Here is a 22,398-nt window from a genome sequence, read left to right on the forward strand (position 1 = left end):
TGTGCTGTAATAGGTCATTTTCATCTCGAAGATGATCCTATGACTCTTGTTTTGGAAATGCAATGATCCCATGCAGGCGAGGATTTCCAGAGGCCTTTCAGTAGGGTTAAAAAATCCTCTCTACTGAAATACATTTGATTATCTGCAATGACTGTGGAGGAAAGAAAGCTGAAAGGAAATAAATGAAGAAACAGCATCGAGGATGTGGATACAACTGTGCTTGTATTTGAATGTCTTTACAAATAAGTAACAGCTAAAAGAGACTGAAGTTACAAACCCAGGTATGGTACAAGTACAAGAGTGTCTGCATTGAAATTCCAATACTTTTCTTTATTCACTGTGATACATTCAAACAGAAGTGCTCCGGCTAACAGCCACAAAATAAGGTAAATCTAGAATAAAAAAGGCAGAAGAAGTCTGTCAAATACATATGGTGATTACTCATATTTTTAAAGCATTAGTAACTGTATGTATCTGAGTGCAAACACCCAGCAAGGAAGGGTACCACAGTTTTGAACACTGCACCTGCTATCAAAAACATCTTTAGGCTGCTCTTGCAAAAATGGCTTTCAGAACTAGAGCCAAAGCCTCTAGAAAGATAAAGCACCATCGGGAGTGTGTTTTCCCACACCACAAAAATTAGTAAAGTGAAAGAAAAATAAGGCTTAACTGAATTACAATTGTCGTATAAAGCTCAGGAACAAGCCTACCTAGACTCAATCTTGCTCAACTCAGCCATTTTCCTGGACAGTGCTGCTCTTTGCCCCGGTAACATCTGTGCATAACTCAACGAGCTTCAGACGGTAGCGGGAGATGCATGGATGGAATGGAGACTGGAGTTTGAACCAGTGTCCACCTTCCTATTTAAAGAGTGGTGACAGGCTGCCATGACACCAGCCTAGCAATGTTACTGAAATACAGTGGTGTAATCCACCTGAGAAATATTATGTGTCGAAAGTTCTTTGTTTTACTGACATTGTTTGCTGCACAACAGTATTTGGCTGGGTTTTTTCAACCCATAACAAGGTAGTTCTTGCTGGAATTATAATTTTGCTACAGTAAAATTACAGGCATCAAGGTCTACAAGAGACACCAGTGCATCATTTTATCCATATTTCAGATTATGTCCTACAATTTGGCTCTTTCAATTAGCTCTATTACAGCTGCAGAACTGGTGAGCTGTGTGTGTCAAGAACTGCTCATAACTTGCAATGTTTAAAGAAAACTGCCCCAAATGCTGTAAGAAAAAATAAGAAGTCAAGATCTGGGTTAAGGTACACTGTCAAAGTGGGGTGGGAGAGATACACATAGAAATCTAATTAACAAATCTTTTCTTTCTTTCTCATCCATCTGTGGGAAGAAGGGCACTGATTTCCCAGGGATGGAAGGAAAAATGCAGTAACAGCTACATGATCCTCTCTCCTTCTATTTACTTTAAGGCCTTACAACTTAGGAAGCCAAGAAGACTAAGGATGGTTCTTCTCCCCTCCCAAAGGGCTTGCATTGCTGGAGGGGACGCTGACAGCTAGACATTTTCCATGATTAAAAATCTAGATAAGTCATAACAGGAAACAACTCTCTTCCCCCTATACACCTTCTACACAATATACGTATAGGGACACTGTCATGTTAACAATTGTGGCCCAGATGCTAAAAATGTAATCCCATGTATAACTCTATTTAAGTGAGCAGAACTCAATGGCACCGCTTGCGTGACTCAAATTCCATGCATGCCTGGCTTTGCATGATTATGGCCTAGATGTTTAAAAAGTATTTTCCTACCTATGTTACTCATAAAGCCTCAAATCACTCAAACGTTAAAATTGGAAAAAATCACATCTATTTATTTACCCTATATGTTATTTGCATGACATTCATCTTCAACAATGTAAGCCTCTTGCACTCTGGTTCTCATGCACTAGCACAATACGGCAACGTTTGGGTGGCAAACACTGCAGGTGGGGGTTTGTTGTTAAACACCCTTTTTTACCTCCGATATAATAGAAATATTTTCGTTTAAAATTTCAGATTAAAACATTTCTATTAATCCTGTGTTTGGGGTACAAACAAAGCAGGTGTGAGTTACCCGACAGCATTCCTTTCATACAACTCTTTGGAGACCCTTCAGATTTTGCATTGTTTACCAACCTCCAAGTTAATCTTAAATTGCTAGAACTGCAAAGTCAGCAATTCCACCTGAGCTCTCCCCTCCCAACAGTTTTTCTACCTCCTCAAATTAACATTTTCTAACTGCAATTATGTCACACAATCACCTTCCAAAGAACAAGGTGGCCTGCTTGTAATTTTATAAATTATGTCCAGGTGTTTCAAAGTCAAATCACACATATTTGTAACAATAGAAGTTTGGCTTTTCCTTGGATAAGTAATTAAGGCTATTAAGTGCTTTCTGGAAGGTTCATTGTCTTTATCCATCCCTACAGTCAAGATAGTTGCCTTTGATCCAGTAACAGATCTGTGCATATTTGAGGGGTGTGATGCGAACAGCCACATTGAAATCCTGTGGGGCGCCATTCATGTCCACCCACTGATGCCCTGAAAATATTCCAATAATTTTACGCTCCCATTTCTGATGCTGTCTCTTCCACATCCTCACATACACCCCAGACCCGCTCGCCCCTGGCTGGGCATCGCACTGTTGATACAAGAGGTCAAATGTTTCATCTTTGACGTCACAGAAACGGTAAACCAGATTTCCCGGGCGATCATTGTCATAGCCAGAGAAGTGAATCCTCCCTCCAGGCAACTGTCTAGCTGGTGGGCTCACACCTATCTTCATAAATTTTCTTTTGTGTGGCTTCTTGAGCTCCAACAGGGCATAGTCATAATCCATGCCGATATCGTTGGCATTTCCTTTGATCCATCCTTTAGGGACGTGTGTCCGTTTCACTCGGATCCACTGGAATTTCATTTTTGCAGGCATTGTTGAGCTCGTGATATTAGCTCCTTTGTTACCATGTTTCACTTTAGGCTTCAGGAAGCCCACCCTCAGTTTCTGGGCTCCTTTGACGTAACTTTTGCCATCGTGGATGCAGTGAGCTGCGGTAAGGACGTGCTTTTCTGCCACCAGTGTCCCCGTGCAACCTGTGGACAACTTCACCGAAGTGGAGAAAGGGTAATTCAACAAGAAGTCCTTGCCAAAAATGCTAAACCTGCTGTCGTAGCCATAGATCTGCCTCTTTGTTCGAGATCTGCTTTGTGACCCATCACCGCCACGGCTGATAATGTAAATGCCTACTTCAGTTTCAACAAGACTACCATTGGCATACAAGGTCTCATAGGACAGGTAGTCCTTCACTTCTTCATACGTCGGCAGCGGGGAACGCTTGTGGCACTCTAGGCCGCAAGAGGATACTACCTCCAGTTTGGTTTCTGCATCAAACTGTGGTTTGTCTAGATTAAGGGTAGATTGTGGCAGGATTACTGGAACTTTGTAAGACGGCCAGGTTGGTTTCCAGCGGGAATTGGAGGGTAGAACATCCTTAACAGTGCACAGGAAGAGGATCAAAGTTGGCACACCTGCCATGCTGAACACCAATCTGGGGAAAGAAAAGAATCCTCTGGTTATTAAAGCAAACATTCATTCACCATTGCAAAGCAATAGTTTGCTAACCAAACAAAATGCCTGGCATTGTTCTGAAATTTTATCCCTACTTAAGGCTAAATCCTGATCCTATTGAAGTCAGTGCACAGGATCAGACCATTTGTAACTGTGGGAAGGAAAAGTTCTGTATAATACATCATAGCTCATTTAAAGCTTGTACTTGACCTTGGGATTATTTATGTGGCCTACTGCCAGCCCTGAGATATCAACTGATTGTTTTTCTGTTCTTAGCAACCTGGTAGCATTGTAGGTATAGCACAATTTTATGTCAGGCAGCCTAGATCACCCAGCCTGCAGACTCCACTTCATAAGCCCCCTAAGAAGAATTCCCTGCTCCCAACCAGGAATTTTAATAGTCCCAATTGTTTCAAATTCCTCTTTTACTGGGTATTAGGCTGTCTGCTAGGTTAATGTATACATTGTAACAAACCCCTCAGGCTGGCACTTTCAAATGTGGGTGCCAAGATTAGGAAACTAAATCTAAATTTGGCTACACAGTTGTAAATAGGTGGCCTCCTGGTTCTCCAGAGGTGCTGCGCACCAGCATCTCCCATGGACATCAGTGGGAACTGCAGGTACTCAGCATCTTTAGGGGAGCAGAAAAAAATGCCAGGCTATTAGCATATACCTGCATTCAGAAGCTACAATGAATTGACTTTTAATCCATTATGTACATTACAAGTATCAGAGGGGTAGCCGTGTTAGTCTGAATCTGTAAAAAGCAACAGAGGGTCCTGTGGCACCTTTGAGACTAACAGAAGTACTGGGAGCATAAGCTTTCGTGGGTAAGAAAAGCATCTGAAGAAGTGAGGTTCTTACCCACGAAAGCTTATGCTCCCAGTACTTCTGTTAGTCTCAAAGGTGCCACAGGACCCTCTGTTGCTATGTACATTACAGTAACCCCTAGAGGCCCTCACTGAGATCAGGATCCCACAGTGCCAGGCACTGTACAAACAAGCAGTAAATAGAGGACTCCTGCTCCAAGGGGCTTATAATCTTGGTTAACAATTAATCAAGTGGATGAAGTAAATACATGGGTGGCATTTTTCTGTAGCATTGGTATATTAGAGGCTTGCTTCCCCTGCAGTTTAAGACAGAGGAGGGTTTCTAGTCTACTTAACAGACTTTACCCCTTAGGCTTGCATGGGGAAGATCTGGCTATTATGTGAGGGTAGCTAATGAAGAAACGATTATAGGTACTGAAGGAACTTTCAGCTAACATATTGACTTATTCCACAGTAAATCAAATTAATTAGAAATGCAAACCAACCCTCTCACAGCGCAGAGGGACTGTAAATTGTTTATGAACCACAGGCAGAGTGTCTCAAGCAGCAGAGAACAAAGAAAATGTGTAACTGAAGTTGATTTGAAAATTAGCCATACAGCTGAATCGCTGCAGGAGCCATACTGCTCGGTGCGAGAAGGCAGGCAGAACTTCTCTTGAACAAGGATTATACAAACAAAACATCACAATTATGTTGAGTTTATGTATATTGAAACCCGGCTGGTTACACTGATAATGGCTGCATGATCATTCCTGAAATGCCTCAAGTGAATAAACTACAACAAACAGTTGCAGAAGGTGTCTAAGAACTAAAAAGAAAATAAGTCTCCCCAACTCTTCACAAACCAGTTCTCTGTTCCTAAGCTGTGCTGGGGAGCCCTTCGGGAACCATGGGCTGGCAGAGGACAAAGGTGTCTGATTCAAATATTATTTCTGGATAATTTTACAGTCAGCATCATTTATAGTAATCGATACTAAGACAAAGGTACGCAAAGCTCATCTTTCAGAATGAACATGATATATTAGGGAAGAGTCAATATGGCTTTTGTAAAGGGAAATCATGCCTCATCAATCTATTAGAATTCTTTGACCGGGTCAACAAGCATGTGGATAAGGGTGATCCAGTTGATATTATGCACTTGGACTTTCAGAAAATCCCTCACCAAAGGCTCTTCAGCAAAGTAAGAAGTCATGGGATAAGAGGGAAGGTCCTTTCATGGATCAGTAACTGGTTAAAAGATAGAAACAAAGAGTAAGAATAAATGGTCAGTTTTCACAATGGACAGAAGTAAATAACGGGTTCCCCCAAAGATCTGTACGGGGACCAGTGCTGTTCAACATATTCATAAATGATCTGGAAAAGGGGGTAAACAGAGAGGTGGCAAAGTTTGCAGACAATACAAAATTACTCAAGACAGTTACATCCAAAGCTGAGTGTGAAGAGTTACAAAAGGACCTCACTAAACTGTGTGACTAGGCAATAAAATGGCAGATGAAATTCAATGTTGGTAAGTGCAAAGTAATGCCCATTGGAAAACATAAAATCCCAACTATATTACAAAATGACAGGGTCTAAATTAGCTGTTACCACTCAAGAAAGAGCTCTAGGAGTCATTGTGGATAGATCTTCAAAAACATTTGCTCAATGTGCAATGGCAGTCAAAAAAGCTAACAGAAAGTTAGGAGCCATTAGGCCAGGGACAGATAATAAGACAGTAAATATCATAATGCCATTATATGAATCCATGGTATGCCCACACCTTGAAAACTGTGTACAGTTCTGGTTGCCCCATCTCAAGTATATATATATATTAGAATTGTAAAAGGTTGAGAAAAGGGCAACAAAAATGATTAGGGGGATGGAACAACTTCCATATGAGGAGAGATTAAAAAGACTGGGACTGTTCAGTTTAGAAAAGTGACAACTCAGAGGGGATATGATTGAGGTCTATAAAATCATGAATGGTGTGGAAAAAGTGAATAGGGAAGTGTTATTTACCCCTTCACATAACACAAGAACCAGGGGCCACCCAATGAAACTAAGAGGCAGCAAATTTAAAACAAAAATAATGAAGTACTTCTTCACACAACGCACAGTAAACCTGTGGGATTCATTTCCAGAGGACGTTGTGAAAGCCAAAAGTATAACTGTGTTCAAAAAAGAATTAGATAAGTTCATTGAGGAAAGGTCCATCAATGGCTATTAGGCAAAATGGTCAGGGACACAACTAAACCTCTGAGTGGCAGAAGCTGGGATTGGACAACAGGGAATGGACCACTTAATAATTCGCCTGTTCTGTTCATTCCCCCTGAAGTATCTGGCACGGGCCACTGTCAGAAGACAGGATACTGGGCTAGACTGACCATTGGTCTGACCTAGCATGGCCTTCTTACATTCAGGACATAAGCTGCGTTTCACAGCAAATTAGATTTCTGTCACACCACTAAAAAGCAGATAAGATGTGTAGATTATAGACTTGGTGAATGGGGGCTGAGCATAATGCCCCAGTTCCTAGCCCCAGAAGTGGTTATACGATTTTCAGAAATAACTAGTGATTTTGGGTGCCTCGATTTTTGAATGCCAAACGATAGACACCTTAAAGGTGCCTGATTTTCAGAAAGTGTTGAGTCCCTACCCTCTGAAGGCTGCATGATGTTAGGTACCCACCATCATTAGTCACTTCTGGAACATCTGGAAAATCTTAGCCAGCCTTGAATATCAATAATAATCACAAAATCAGAGACCTCATAAGACTGGGAAATGGCTGCCCATTTATTCAGCTAGAAATGTTAACTTCTCATACTCCCTTTCCTTCCTTGCATCCTGAACTTACACACATACACGATTTAGACAGCAAAGTGTTGGATTAATATTGGAAACTGGCGGGGTCGGTCTTGCTAAATCTAATGAATTAGGCAGCCGCAAATTGGCAGAAAGATGGCATAGTGAGCATTGGTTGTATATATAGTGAGAGGAAAAGTACAGAATAATAAACTAACAAAAACAAATCTTACCATTCCAGCTCTGTAGACCATATGTTCTTGCATTAGTCAGCTGAGAGCTAACCTTATTTGTGATAGGGAGGACCATATATGGGAACCATTAGGAACTTAGTATAGATGTCATTCTGGCTAGGTAGTGCACAAAGTAATGTATCCCATTACTGGAATTGCACACTAACATGCTTCTTTTTGGTCCTCTGTCTTTCCCAGAGTTCTAGACATGAAGACCTCCCCTTAAGACAGATGAAGTTTCACACATACACATCGGATTCCTTTTTAATTAATTTGTCATAGAAAGCCATTCCTGGGGACACAATTGCCACTCACCCTTAGCTGGTTTATTTAGGAGTGGGCAAAAGGGGGGGAATGAAACTGTTTCATGCTGTAAACCAGTGGTTTTCAACCTTTTTTCATTTGCAGACCTTTAAAAATTTTCAAATGGAGTTACGGAACCCTTTGGAAATCTTAGACAGAGTCTATGGAACCCTAGGGTCTGCGGACCACAGGTTGAAAACCACTGCTGTAGACCATCATTTGTCCAAAGCTGCACGTTTCCCCTTCTCTGTGTAAATGTAGTTTCAGCCAGCAGAGGGTAGCCTTCCAATGAGGAGAATAAGAAGATGAGTGTGTTGGAACTGTACATGTGCCCAGAAAACACGTTTCAAAAGAATGAATCCCATCTGGGCCTACTCTGAACTTTTTTAAAGTGGGCTTTACAGCAATTAATGCATTTGTGTAAAGCTTCCTGTAACTTTTCCCTGTCTTTAGTGCTGCCTGATCCCATTGTGAGTTTATTGGATGTAAAGGCCGTTTCATCAGCTAGTATCTCAGTTCTTATCAAAACATAAATAAGACACTAGAGAGAAAAAAATCAAAAGCTTCTGTGTCAGATTAGTAGCCAAAACTGATTACAGAGTGGGACATTTGTTTCAATCTGTGTAATGTATCCAGATAATAAATTACTATTGTTTCACTGTTAAAACCTAAGAAACTCAGGTTGATATAGATCTAAACAAGCCTATTCTGATGTACAGTAAGTAGAACAAATTTTGTACAATTTATCATGGAATGCAAACCACCGCATGTCATTTCTTTCCATGTGGGGGAATCATCTTAAAAAGTTGTCTGAGGGAAACATGAGTCTATTTTTTAAAGCCAGTGGATGTTCCCTAATTCTGAAACCAAAATTAGGCACCATGCCAAATTTATCCCAAGGGAGCCTAGTATTTACCCCTTCATTTCTAGTTTTAAAGAAAATAAATAGTAGGCAGGACATTTCTGTGCCATATTACCCTTGAACTAGATTCAAATAATGATTATTTTGCAAGTCTTGCTCAAAGATATCAGAAAACAAGATAAAATGGAAAAGAAGTGAAGCACGTTTTGACTGATTATTGTAACATATTTTTAGTTCACTGGTGAGAATACTGTTCTGTAATGTACAACTGTTTATACTGTAGAAACTATTATTCTGTTTTTATTGAATTCTGAGAGAGACAATGGAGGTGATGTAATATCTTTTACTGGACCAACTTCTGTTGGTGGAAGGGACAAGCTTTCAAGCTCTTCCTCAGGTCTGGAGAAGGTAACCAGAGTGTCCAATAAAAGACATTACCACACCCACTCTCATACCCTGGGACCAACACGGCTACAATAACACTTTAGTGAATTATGTCAGAAGTGCTGCATACTCTTTTACTCAATACAAAATATTGTTCTGCTATGCAGGATAGGAACCTCCAGAAAGTGTTTTGTACATGATCAAGTGTGATAATGGCATTACAATTGCTTTGGGAATGGAAACACTGACTGCTACTCTGGGGCTCCTCATGCTACTAGGACACTTGCAGACACATTTTCCTGTCTGCAATAGACAGGCATGCCTTAAGAAAATGCTGGGGAAAGAGAACTGCCTTGTTCGGAGTATACATGAATCATCTTCTAATAAGCAAGTACATTTTTGGAAGAGTTCCGCATTCAGGGGTGGTACTCGTAATAGACTGTAAAATGAAAATAAATCCTGGTACGTACAGTGTGAAATCCTATGACCAGACTAGTCTCCATTACATTTTGAAATGAAGAAAGTTTTTCCATAGGGCTGTGACAAAAAAACCAATCAAAACCTACCTCAATCCAAATGACAGAAATGAACCAAATTACTGTTACCACTGTGCCAAAATACCTCAGCTGCGTTTCTTAGTCATGAAACTTGTTAAAACACAGAACTAACCGAGCACCAGTTTAAGAGCTACCAAAGCCCCCAGTGCAATTAAAACATAACACATATGCATTAGTCTGTCAGTGACACTGAACAGTGAGGCCAGTGGCTGAGTAAAGTTTCACTCACTCCGTCCCTTCTCCACTAGTTTGAAGATTATAAGAAGAGAATTGCTGGAAAACCTGAAACAGATTTTGATACTAGCAAGCCAGAGATATCTGCCAACATATACAGTAGGCACAGCGGGCATTTTGGCACATGTACTAGAGTGACACAAAAAAAGAAATAGAACCATATTTATATTTTTACCAATTAGTTCAATTTCTTTAGAAGATTTTTCTGTCTGCCTCCCCACTCACCCACCCCCATCCATTTTTTCCCCTTGCTATAAAATAGTTTTGGTTTTCATTACACAGGATCACAGATTATGGACCATTCTCTAAACTAGCAAATTGCAAGTGATGATACACATGGTCACTGATATCAACCAACCTGAGCAATACACACTGTAATGTAGTGTGACAGGCATTATTGCAGTTGCCAAAACACTGTTCCCTCTGACAGTGGTTCTCAACCAGGGGTACACAGAGGTATTCCAGGGGGTGCATCGGCTCATCTAAGATATTTGCTTAGTTTTACAACAGGCTACATAAAAAGCACTAGCCACATCAGTACAAAATAAAAGTTCATACAATGACTTGTTTATTCTGCTCTATATACTATACAGTGAAATGAGAGTACATTATTTATATTCCAGTTGATTTATTTTATAATTATATGGTAAAAATAAGAAAGGAAGCAATTTTTCAGTAGTAGTGTGCTGTGACACTTTTGTATTTTTATGTCTGATTTTGTAAGCAAATAGTTTTAAAGTGAGGTGAAACTTGGGGATGCGCAAGACAAATCAGACTCCTGCAAGGGGTACAGTACTCTGGAAAGGTTGAGAGCCATTGCCCTCTGGGACATTACAAAGCAGATCTCCCTCAAGCTATCACCCACCCTCAGAACAAGACTGAACGTCCCCAGTTGTAGCAATAGCCTAAAATACAGATAATTTAATATCTTTCTTTAACAAAAATGGATTATCAATAGACCTGCAGCCATTCAGTGCAGAGCTCAGCACCGCAACTCCTTACCTAGGAGAACTTGCTCCAGCTGCTGGCTATTGTGAATGTCTCCTGGGTGTCACCCAGTGTGAAATAAAGCAAACATGATTTTTTATCAGCTATTTTCTCATAAGATGCTCTGCCAGTCCCTGTTTGTATTTCGAAATGATGTAATTTGCACAATGTCACTTCTACTAGGCATGTTTTTTCTTCTCTTTAAAAATTAACAACTAATGATGAATGATTATAGCTTGAAAAAGAAGTGTTTGCATCCAACAAATACTGATACTATAGTTTCAGGAGTTAGGTGATTTCAGTTCACAATCAGAATCCATGAAGAAACATTATTCTACTTTTTGTTTGCTAGATATATTTTTGGGGGGAGGGAGGTTGGCCAAGGTGTGTTCACATTCATGTAGATAAGAGTTAAACATTAATTTCCACCCAAAGAAATTGCCTTATGCTTCCTAAAAATGTGTGAACAAAACTGAGGGCAGGCAAAATCAGTGGAGGAAAGACAGCTGTCATGAAATAATTCCCTGGATTCTATTTAATGTACTGGCTAGTTTCTTTCTGATAACTAGTGCCAATGATTTCATAAATAAACTGCACCCGTCTAAAGGTCCCAAGACTATTTCTCAATTAGGAAATGTGATATTGACTTTGGATTCCGCATCTTCTAGCCTGAAATTACTCTTCTATTTTGTCCCTGTCAACTATGTCTGATGATTAGATCTCGGTGAGATTTTGTACTTCTACCTTTCTCAGCACAAAAACTATTTTAACCGAGTAAAGAGATAGTTAGTAATAGTTTTAACACATCTTATCTGGGCAACTTGGTTATCCTCATCCAATACCCTTTGTCCACCCTCGGCTAATACTGATCCATGGATCAGTGATTTGCTGAAGGAATTTGCATTTTTTTTTGGTAGCAGATTGTTTATAGCTTGCAAAAGTTATAGACCCAACGACTCCCCCTTAAAAAAAAGTCAGCATCCCCCGCCCCAGAAGGAACTGTCCCCTTCTAGCTTTGTGCAGAGCATATGCCAGCCAGGTCGGTTTACACTTGCACTCCTTTCCAAAACCTTAATATCCAGGATCGCTTTACTTACCGCCGCCTCACATGCAAGGCTCAGTCAGGTTTACAGCTAAGTGTCCTTCTGAGCAAGATCAGGCAGGTGAAGGGTCTGGTCCCATAACTCCAGGCTGATCTGATGCCTTCTGATGGAATCTCTCGCTGACTCAGACCTGCCTCCTCCTATCACCCCCTCAGTGAAATGCTCAGGTTCCTACACACACTTCGGGGTTTCCAGTTGCATTTCCCTCGCGATCCCCAATGCACAACTCTCCTGCATTGGCTAGAAAGCTTCCGAGAGGGGGGGAGACTGGAAGAGGCAGCTAAGTCCTCCTTGCAGGTGTCACCCTAGAGCCCTCCGGCTCCTGCTGCTGCTACCAAAACTTTCCTGCGAACAGCGACTGGCGCCTCAGCAGCGCAGGCGCCATGTGACCCAACCCACCCGCACTCCGGATTGCTGGAGCTCGCAGGAGGCTGGCCTGGTGTGCAGAGCCACTGCCCCTCCCCCCGCGCAGCCCCCCCCCCCCCCCCCCCTCCCGGCACACACCCCCCTTCTGTGCGCACTCGCTGCGCCAAGAGCAGCCCGCGGCCGTTCTCCGCCTCCCTGCACCCGCCCCGTGGGGAGAATTGCAAAGATGCAAGGTGCGCTCCCCCCTTCCAAGCGGGCATTTCTCTGGCGAAGATCCTCTGCCCACCCCCCTCCAAAAATCCTCGGGGCAGCCCGCAGCTCCTTTCCAGCCCCAGGGAACGGCCAATGCCTAATCGGCTTCGGGTGATTGTCCGGCGCTTGGTTCGCTGTTTGAAAACTGGATCCCAAAGCTCCCGGTCCTCTGCGCGGGAGGTGCCGCCTACCCCATCCACGGTGGCGTCAATACTGAGCTTGTCACTGCCATATGTGAAGACGCAGGGCTTTGACTGCCATGGAAAAAGGCAGGGATCCTTCCCTGAGGGCAGGTCTTCACTAGGGGGGGGGGGTCGATTTAAGATATGCAAATTCAGCTACGGGAATAGCGTAGCTGAATTCGACGTATCGCAGCCGACTTACCCCGCTGTGAGGACGGCGGCAAAATCGACCTCTGCGGCTCCCCGTCGACGGTGCTTACTCCCACCTCCGCTGGTGGAGTAAGAGCGTCTATTCGGGGATCGATTGTCGCGTCCCGACGAGACGCGCTAATTCGATCCCCGAGAGAGCAATTTCTACCCGCCGATTCAGGGGGGTAGTGTAGACCTAGCCTGAGAAATTTACGATCTTAATCAGATGAATAAAATAGATGGGAAACCAGCTGACTCCCTCGAACTAACCCACTCTCGGCTTTTCACACCCGTACTGCAGCACACTGAATTCTGCAGTTATGGTCTAAAGCACAACTTACAATAGTGAGGCTGCCGTGTTCACGGCTGTTAGTGTACAATTGTGATATTATTGCTTAATAAAGGATGTTATTATAAATGATAATTATAGGCCTTAACTTATCTTGCAGGAGTCAGCTGGTCAATTCAAAGTAAAGGCAGGATGGGCAGGTACTCACACTAATAACGGCTTTGGGACCAGACCTTAAGGTATAAGTATGAATTTTATGGGTGAAATTCTGACCCCACTGACGTCAATGGGAGTTTGCTACTGCCTTCAATGGGAACAGGATTTCTCCCTGTGTACAAAGTTTACTTATTCAGTTTAATAAAGAAGGTTCTGACTCAGGGGTGGGCAAACTTTTTGGCCTGAGGGTCACATCTGGGTATGGAAATTGTATGATGGGCCATGAATGCTAACGAAATTGGGGGTTGGGATGCAGGAGGGGGCGAGGGCTCCAGCTGGGGGTGCAGGCTCTGGGGTGGGGCCAAAATGAGGCGTTCAGGGTGCGGGAGGGAGCTCCGGGTTGGGGTGCGGGGGGTCTGAGGGCTCTGGGTGGGGCTGGGGATGAGGGGTTTGGGGTGAAGGACGGGGCTCCAGGCTGGGACCGAGGGGTTCGGAGGGCGGGAGGGGGATCAGGGCTGGGGTAGGGGATTGAGGTACAGAGGAGGGGTGGGAGGGCTCTGGCTGGGGGTACGGGCTCTGGGGTGGGGCTAGGGATGAGGGTTTTGGGGGGCAGGAGGGGGCTGCGAATTGGGACCAATGGGTTCAGAGGGCGGGAGGGGGATCAGGGATGGGCAGGCTGTTGGAGCATGGGGGGATGAGGGCTCTGGCTGGGGGTGCGGGCTCAGAGGTGGGGCTGGGGATGAGGGGCTTGGGGTACAAGAGGGGGCTCTGGGCTGGGATCGAGGGGTTCGGAGGGTGGAAGGGGAATCAGGGCTGTGGCAGGGGGTTGGGACATGGGGGGGGGGCTCAGGGGTGTAGGATCCAGGTGGTGCTTACCGCAAGCAGCTCCTAGAAGCATGTCCCTCCTCTGGCTCCGAGGCGCAGCCAGGCGGCTCTGCGTGCTGCCCCATCCACAGGCCCCACCCCTGCAGCTCCTATTGGTCGGGAATTGCGGGGGCAGAGTCTGCAAACGGGGCAGCTCGCAGAGCCGCGGGGCCACGCCTCCCTGTACTACGTAGGAACTGGAGGGGGCTCATACCAGCTGCTTCCTGGGAGCTGTGCGGAGCGGGGCAAGCCCCTAACCCTGCTCCCCGGCTGGAGCACCAAAGCAGGGTAAACTCCCGACCCCGCTCCCTGGCGGGAACTGAGGACCAGATTAAATGGTCTGACGGGCCGGATGTGGCCCGTGGGCCATAGTTTGCTGACCCCTGTTCTGACTGGTGAATGCTTTCCCACACGTTTAACCTCACACACCCAAGTAGTAACATCAGTGGGGCTCATCACGTGCGTTAATTTACTCACATGCATGTTTGCAGGATGAGTTCAAATGCATTTTGTCACACAGCTCTGCAGTGTATCCCAAAGCTATTGCCACATCATGCAAATATATGATTCTAATTATTTGTATGATATATTATGTCTATTTTTATTTTTAATTGCCCATCTTTGTTGAATCTTTATAATGATATCTGGCAGGAAAAGAAAAGAAGAGCCAAGAAAAACAGATACAAACACAGATGCAAAAATCGTGCAGATTTGAGGGGGAAATCCCTGTCGTTTTTGCCAGAATTCCCTGCTGATTTCCATTAGTCCATGCAATAAGTATACATTCTTCAGGAATCAATTTGTGTGCTGACTCGAGCCTTCTCTCTAATCCTAACGTTACAAAGAACTAGTAAAGCTTGAAATGCAGAGAAAACTCTACTTAAATAAGCCAAAAATTGCTTTTCAGCGTGGATACTCTTAGGAGCTGAGATGGTGCTGGAACCTCAGTTCAAAGAATATACAGATACTTAAACCAATCCCAGATTGTAGGTGCCCTGTCAGCCAATGAGAATGACCTATTTGGATTCACAAAAGGATTTTAAAGTGAAGGTTGGAAAGAGCAAGGGGGAACAACACAGTTAGAAATACATATTAATTGTGCATGACGTCACCCAGTTTGGCTTCAGCACGTATCCTTGCTTCCCTAAAATGGCTGATTACAGCATCACATATTGATTTCCAAAGACCTACTCAGCGCCATCAGAAACCCAAGTTAATGTACTGGCAGGCACTAAAAAGTAAACAGGGAGACGCAGTTGGTACTAAGTCAGCCACTACTAGCTCAGAGGGAAATTAGCATTGCACATTGTGCAATGGTTAGCAAACCCCAGAAATATTACTAGTCAGTTCACCTTTAGACAAGGGTTAACAAGTAGAACCAGGATATGGTCCTCCAGAGTGATACTGATGATAAATTAATCACCATCCCTTCCTGGGGAGAGTTCAACGGGGCTTCAAATCTACTCTGGGCCTTGTGGCTATAAAGCTCAAACTCCTATTGCCCTGAAACATATGCTCCCTAATTAAAGATATGAAGTCTCACTGCTGTAGGGTTCTTGGCGACAGACTCAGTGAGGCAGGGGAAAAAAAACTTTTGCTATTCTGCATGGATGGAGAAGGATATTCAGCTGCCTTGGGAGGAGGCAAAATCTTGTGACAGTGGATCATGTGGCACCAGATGCTGCAACAATTTTCTGATAAGGTTCTTGAGTTCCACTGAACAGCCAGCAGGTGCATTGTTCCCAGTCACCACTCACTCAGCAAGCCTCCCTCTTCTGGGGACCATATCTCACTATGGGCTTCTCTAAGTGTAGGAGCTCAGCACACAAAATCAGGCCCTTAGGTCGCTCTTCCTCTTTTGATGAAGCACAAACTTAGATAGACAAGATGGATGAGGTAATATCTTTTATTGGACCATCTTCTGTTGGTGAGAGAAACATGCTTTTGAGCTTACACAGAGCTCTTCTTCAGGTCTGGGAAACTAAGGGCAAATCTACACTACAAAATTAAGTTGGCCTAAGTTACATCCATGTACAGCCACTGCAGTAACTAAATTGCTTTTGCATGTCCACCCTACGCTCCTTGTGTCAGCGGTGCATGTCCTCACCAGGAGTGCTTCCACTGATTTGACTGTCAATGTGGGGCACTGTGGGATGGCTTCTGAAGGGCAGCAACAGTCGATGTAAGCAACACAGTGCCTATACTGACCTAACTACATCAACCTAAGCACTATGCCTCTCATGGAGGTGAAGTTATTAAATCAGTGTAGTGCGCAAGTTATATCGGTGGGAGCTACATTTTGGGGAGACGCTTACAGAGTTAGGTCGACCTAACTCTGTAGTGTAGACCGGGACTCACTCAGAGTGTCACTGCTAAATACAAGATTGAACAGATTGTTTAGCATAAGTAGTTAGCACATATCCTAAGGGACCATTCAAGATGAAGTGACCTGTTAATACCCCATAGTCATAGGACAAAACAAGGATGTTAGTGAGTTACACATTGTTGTAATAAGCCATAAATCCAGTGTCTCTGTTCAGTCCATGATTTTTAGTATCTAGCAAAGTTACAAATTTAAGCTCTCAAGCTTGTCTTTTGAAAGTGTTGTGCAGGTTTCTTTTGAGGATGAGGACTGATAGGTCAGATATAGAGTTATCACTTTGTGAAAAGTGTTCACCCACAGGTGATATGGTGTTTTTGTCTTTTATCGTATTCATGTGAGAGCACAGTGATTGTCTGGTTTCACCCACATGGTTGTTATTAGGGCAATTAGGATGAGATACACCTTCGAACAACACCTCAGTCTCTCCAAGCTCATCATCCCACATACCAGGACACACCAATTCAAACCAGCACCAGTCCCTGCCGGAACAACAGCTGCAAAACCTGCAGACATATCTCCACTTCTATTGTGATCAACACTCCCCACAACACCCCTCTCAAGATCCCTGTCACATGCCTATCACAACATGTGGTGTGCCTCATCCAGTGCACCACACTCTCTAACAGCCTGGGACCAACAGAGGTACAACAACACTGCACACAACGCACAAACTGTCATTCCCAATTGCCATGGAACCTTCAATCCTCAGCATTCCACACAACTGCTCCCCAAATCCCATTCCTCTTGTTTGGAGCTCATCTAGTCCATCTATCATCACCATGGCATCTCAAGGACCTCAGCTGCTGTTGAGCCAGTAGGAAGAGGGAATGAATATTAGGAAAGAAGGGATTATGAATAACTCTAGAGGGATTAAGTATCAGAGGGGTAGCCATGTTAGTCTGAATCTGTAAAAAGCAACAGAGGGCCCTGTGGCCACAGGACCCTCTGTTGCTTTCTAGAGGGATTACTTATTCTCCAGACAAGAGCCAAAACAGTCACCATCCTAGAGTAGCACTTAGATATTATGTTGACAGGTGCTATAGCAAAATTTAAGATTGACAGACAGATAATATGAGTAGAGAATTAAACCACTCTCGATAGAGTCTGTAGGACTCTTCCAGAGGGGTGAAGCCACAAGTAAAGTGCTGTGGTACGGTAGCTTTAAATTAAAATTGATCTTGAGGCAATTGGTTCCCATAGCTGTCAACACCCGACACTTTTGAATAAAATCCTCCTCAATTTTAGCTTTTTAATTGTTTTTAATAAATGTTTACATTGAACCATACATTCACACAGCTTTACAAACAGATTAAGACACATTTCTTGCTCCAAAGAGTTTATAATCTAAGACAAATACACAATACACTGGACAACTATTAAAAAAGAAGAGAGCGGCTGGAGGTGGGGATCATTAGTGATTAAAAGAAGGGAGCAGGAGTTGCTTGAAGAGATGGACAGAGGCATCTGGGAGTTCTGGGTTTAGATCCCGGTTCTGCTCCCTGTGAGACCTTGGACAAGTAACTTGGTCTGTTCATGCCTCAATTCCCGATGTGAAAAATGGGGGTAGCAGCACTTCCCAACCTAATAGAGCTGTTGTGAGGAGAAATTTATTAAGGTTTTGTGGTGTTCAGCATCAGGAGCCCCCAGGGCTAGTTGGTACAGCCTTCAGGCAGGTTAATGAACCCAGATGGACTGCTGCATGATTGACTGCTTGGCCAGCCCACCCAACTGGCTGAATGGAGCCAACAGGTCAACGTTTAAGCTCAGCAGCAGCAGTAGGTTGCTGGCTGCTCAATGCTTATGTTTGCAATTGCAATCACTCTGTGCTTGCCTTGTTCCTGTATTGCTCCAATCTGCTCCTGCCCTGTTCTGGTCCTGCACCAATCCCCTCAGCCCAGCTCCCTTGCCTGGCTTCTGACTCTGGCTCTGACATTGGTTCTGGTTATTGGCTTCTGACTCTGGCTATTAACTCCAGCTCTGGCCCTTGGCTTAATTCCTGGTTTCTGACTCTGGCTTTGGCTTCTGTCCTCTGCCTCGAATCACTAGGCTGGGCTCTGGCTCTAATCAACAGGTCAGACAACCCATATCTCAGGCCTGACACTGAGAAGGGAGGGTGATAGATTTTGAATGAGGATTTAAAAGAAGAGAGAGAATTCCAGATGGACAAAATCAAGAGAGCCTGGTCCAAAGCGGGGGCCAGCATCAGAGAAGGTGCAAAGACCATGGCCCTGATTCTCATTTACACTAAAGCCACATTATGCCACTCTTGAAGTGTAAAGGGGCCTTAAAGTGACAGGAAAGCCCTACCAATCTAGGTATTCAGAGGCTCTTATCACTGTAGTATCTGGTGAAAATAGGAAAAGGAGATGAAGGGAGCAGTAAGGTAACAGCATTGGTCTTTTTCCTCCTTTGGATATTAAGTTAAAATTAGAGGCATTGTTGTTGCAGTTTATTCATACGTGTATTTCCTAGGAAACAAGACCTCCTACTATCTTGTGAAATCAGACCACCCCTGCATAAAAAAAATCTTGAATTCTGAGCTCTCTGAGTTACTGTAAGCCATTCTGTAGGCAAACAGTGAGGAGTGGCAACTTAAATAATGGTGAAGGTATATTAACAGTGCAGTATTATCAAGTGATAACACACCTGCTAACATATGTCATCACCTCATGAACAAGTTGCAAATGAGACAGCCTAGAGCTGGGGCCCTGATGGACTGCACTATCTGGAGATAATTTCTCCTGGCTGAAGGAATCCTCTGTTCTGAGATGGAAGTGAAGAAATCTGGCATTCTGAACCTGATCCAAATTCCATTGAAGTCAGTGGAAAGACTGTCATTGACTTAAGGCCAGAAGTGATGATCAAATGGTGGCCACTGCTACTTTATTTAGAGTTACAGTAGATATTTCAAATCCAGCAGTGGGGTCTGGGGGAGAGAATGAAAAGATTGTCACATGGAGGACTATGGCTCAAATGATTCTTTCCATCTCTTATTGTGGTGGAGATCCAATGCAGTCAGGAATAGGCCAGAGGGGTATCACTGAAATGGAAGCAATACTCCTTTCCCTCTGAGCTGTCAGAACCACCTGCACACAAATATCATGGTTTGGCGGTTCCAATGGAAGCAGAGAGGGGAGGAGCCCAAGGATAAGGTGCTTTAGTCTAAATAGCCTTTTTGAGGCAGCAGAATTTGAGGAGAGATGTTACAGAGATTAGGGAACTAGCCTACGACTTGGGAGACCTATATTCTAGTCTCATCTTTGCCACTGACTCATGGTGTGACCTTGGGCAAGTCCCTTAGCATCTCTGCCTTGGTACCCTATCTGTAAAATGAAGATGATAATGCTTTCAAACCTCACATGGGTGTTGTGAGGTTAAGTACATTGAAGATTGTCCAGCACTCAGATACTATGGGAATAGAGGGCATATAAGTATCTAAGAGTGACTGCAATGTAAAAGCTTGCTACCCTGATCAGTATGAATTCCCTCTCCACAGCTTTACAAGGTTGTGGAGATGATGGCGGCTGGGGGAGGCACTTGGTAGTGCTATTAAGAACCAAGATGTCATTCCCAGGAGGCCCTAAACCCACTGGGGCTGAAAGCCCTAGAAGCTGGTCCTTAAGTTTCTACGTTGGTTGGATGGAAGAACTGGAAGCCAAAGCCCAGATCCTCAAAATATTTAGGCAACTAACTCCTAGGATGTAGGGACCTGAATACCTTTGAGAATCAGGGCCCAAGTCCTCTGGTTATTCCATCTTGCTAGCAGTCCTTTCAACAGTAGGAAATGATGCAGTGAAATAAGGTAGGGGCCTAAGGAGCCAGAGGTCTGACTTCTTCCTTACACAAAGGGGAGGATTTAAACCTGTTTGCAGCTAACCCTCTCACTGCAGCAATAAGGAATTAGACTGTGCACTCCCTTCTGCAGGCAAGAACATGCTGATGAACAACAATGCTCTCATCTTAAGACAGCCAGGGCCTGAGGTAAACCTCTTAAAATCATCAGCAAAGTGAACTGCAACCACCTGGAAAACACAACAGGTAACGTTACATTTTGTAAGCACAATAAAACTCAGCCAACATGTACAGAATGTATTTCATGTGGAGAAGCATTTTGACTCCAGCATTCTTAATCCTACACCTTGTTTTGTTTCAGATACAGTGTTAGGCAGCTCATTTCATGCCAGTAAATACATTGTCCCATGTGTATATGTACCAATGTCCTGTCCTGGATGGAATAAGAACTGCTCAACCAGTGTCATAGACCCTGTACATCAGTGGTCACCAGCCGGTCGATTGCCATCAACTGGTCGATCCTGGAGACTCTCCCAGTTGATTGCAATCTCTGGCGGTGCAGCAGGGCTGCAGCTAATGCCTGCCCTGGCCCCACCCCACTCCCGGAAGCGGCCAGCACGCCCCTGCAGCCCTGGGGGAGGGAGGAAGGCAGGGATCTCTGTGCGCTGCTTGTGCCTGCAAGCACCGCCCCAGCAGCTCCCATTAGCCAGGAACAGGGAACTGTGGCCAATGGGAGCTACGAGGGTGGTGGCTGCAGAGAGGGGAAGCGCGCGGAGCCACGTGCCCCCCCCCAGGGGCCACAGGGGCACGTTGGCCCCTTCCAGGAGCAGTGTGGGGCCAGGGCAGGCAGGGACCCTGCCTTAGCCCTGCTGCGCCACTGACCAGGAGCCACCTGAGGTAAGTGCTGCCCGGCGGGACCCTGTACCCCAACCCCCTGTCCCCTCCTGGAGCCAGCACCTCATGCCCCCTCCTACACCCCAAGCCCCTGCCCCAGCCCTGAGCCCCCTCCCAGAGTCAGCACCCCATACCTCCTCCTGCACCCAAACTCCCTCCCAGAGCTTGCACTCCTCACCCCCTCCTGCACCCCAGCCCATTTCCCCAGGCTCACCCCAGAGCCCCCTCCCACACTGTGAATCCCTCGGCCCCATCCCAGAGCCTGCACACCCTCCCCAACCCCCTGCCCCAGCCTGATGAAAGTGAGTGAGGATGGGGGAGAGCAAGCAATGGAGAGAGGGGGGAAATGGAGTGAGCAGGGCGGGGCTTCGGGGAAGGGCGGAGGAGATCCTGGGTTGTCCTTAAATTCAAAAGGTGATCTTGGGCGTAAAACGGTTGGAGACCACTGCTGTACATCTATCAGAGTTTCTCGCTTTAACTCAAGTTGTAGGGACTGTGTTCTATCCCTTCAGTTGCTATAAGGTTCTAAGTAGAACTGGCTGAAATTCAGGATTTACATTTCACAAGAAATTTTGATATTTTGAAATTTCTCATGAATTGGAAATCTCTAAGGATATTTGTTTCAGAAACACCAACACATAGTGCTTCCAAAACAAAATCTGCTCCCCGGGACTGGTGAAGCTGACAAGAATGTTAGTTTCTGTCAGTAGATGCCATCCTCTCAGTGTTGCAGCTCCAGGACAGCCCCACTATGCTGACTGGCCCAGGAGTCAGGAAGCCCTGGGTTCTCCAACCTGGCACAGTCCATCTGGGGGGGGCTGCCCAGGAGCCATGGACCCTGAAAACCCATCCCTGCACTGCCAGGCTCCTGGCACTGAGGGTCCCAGCTCAGTGGCTGGGAGCCTGCTTGATTCAGAAGCCATGTGGTGAGGTTTCCCAGGAACTGTGGACCCAGTAAACCCTGGGATCCTTGGCCCTGGGGCAGTTCGCATGTTGCGGCTGTCCCGGAGTCAGAGACCCTGGAAGCCGTAGGTCCCCCACCCAGGGCAGTCCACAGAGAAAATTTCTAATCAGTTTGAGTTCTAAGTGGCTTTTATATGCTGCACACATCCATGAAGTACTATGTGGCTACAGATTAGTTACAGAACTATGGGAAGACTAAAATAGGTCATTTATTTCA

The 22,398-nt window shown here is 44.8% G+C and overlaps 1 protein-coding gene and 1 long non-coding RNA gene across 4 annotated transcripts; one reads left to right on the forward strand and one right to left on the reverse strand.

Moving 5' to 3' along the window:
- Window positions 1-203: 203 nt before the first annotated feature.
- PRSS23 (serine protease 23) lies at window positions 204-12,267 on the reverse strand. Of its 3 annotated transcripts, XM_065581691.1 has the most exons (3): window positions 11,846-12,248; window positions 5,570-5,634; window positions 204-3,557 (listed from the first exon to the last, which is right to left on the reverse strand). In XM_065581691.1, the coding sequence occupies exon 3, from the start codon at window positions 3,542-3,544 to the stop codon at window positions 2,426-2,428; it is 1,119 nt and encodes a 372-aa protein (XP_065437763.1). In that variant the 5' UTR covers window positions 3,545-3,557; window positions 5,570-5,634; window positions 11,846-12,248; the 3' UTR covers window positions 204-2,425. The 3 variants fall into 3 exon arrangements, with proteins under 3 accessions (XP_065437763.1, XP_005287579.1, XP_065437764.1); XM_005287522.4 differs by lacking the exon at window positions 5,570-5,634 and having other exon boundaries at window positions 11,846-12,267; XM_065581692.1 differs by lacking the exons at window positions 5,570-5,634; window positions 11,846-12,248 and adding an exon at window positions 10,764-10,787.
- Window positions 12,268-12,354: 87 nt separating this feature from the next.
- Window positions 12,355-20,886, forward strand: LOC112059929 (uncharacterized). Its single transcript, XR_002889201.3, has 3 exons — window positions 12,355-12,450; window positions 13,290-13,368; window positions 20,458-20,886. It is a non-coding gene; the product is annotated as an uncharacterized LOC112059929 (long non-coding RNA).
- The last annotated feature ends 1,512 nt before the right edge of the window (window positions 20,887-22,398 follow it).

Source organism: Chrysemys picta, chromosome 1 (genome assembly GCF_011386835.1).
Source record: "Chrysemys picta bellii isolate R12L10 chromosome 1, ASM1138683v2, whole genome shotgun sequence".
NCBI lineage: Eukaryota > Metazoa > Chordata > Testudines > Emydidae > Chrysemys > Chrysemys picta.

Excerpts from the sequence above, each read along its gene's own strand:
- PRSS23 (XM_005287522.4), bottom strand. The coding sequence starts at position 3,544 with ATGGCAGGTGTGCCAACTTTGATCCTCTTCCTGTGCACTGTTAAGGAT.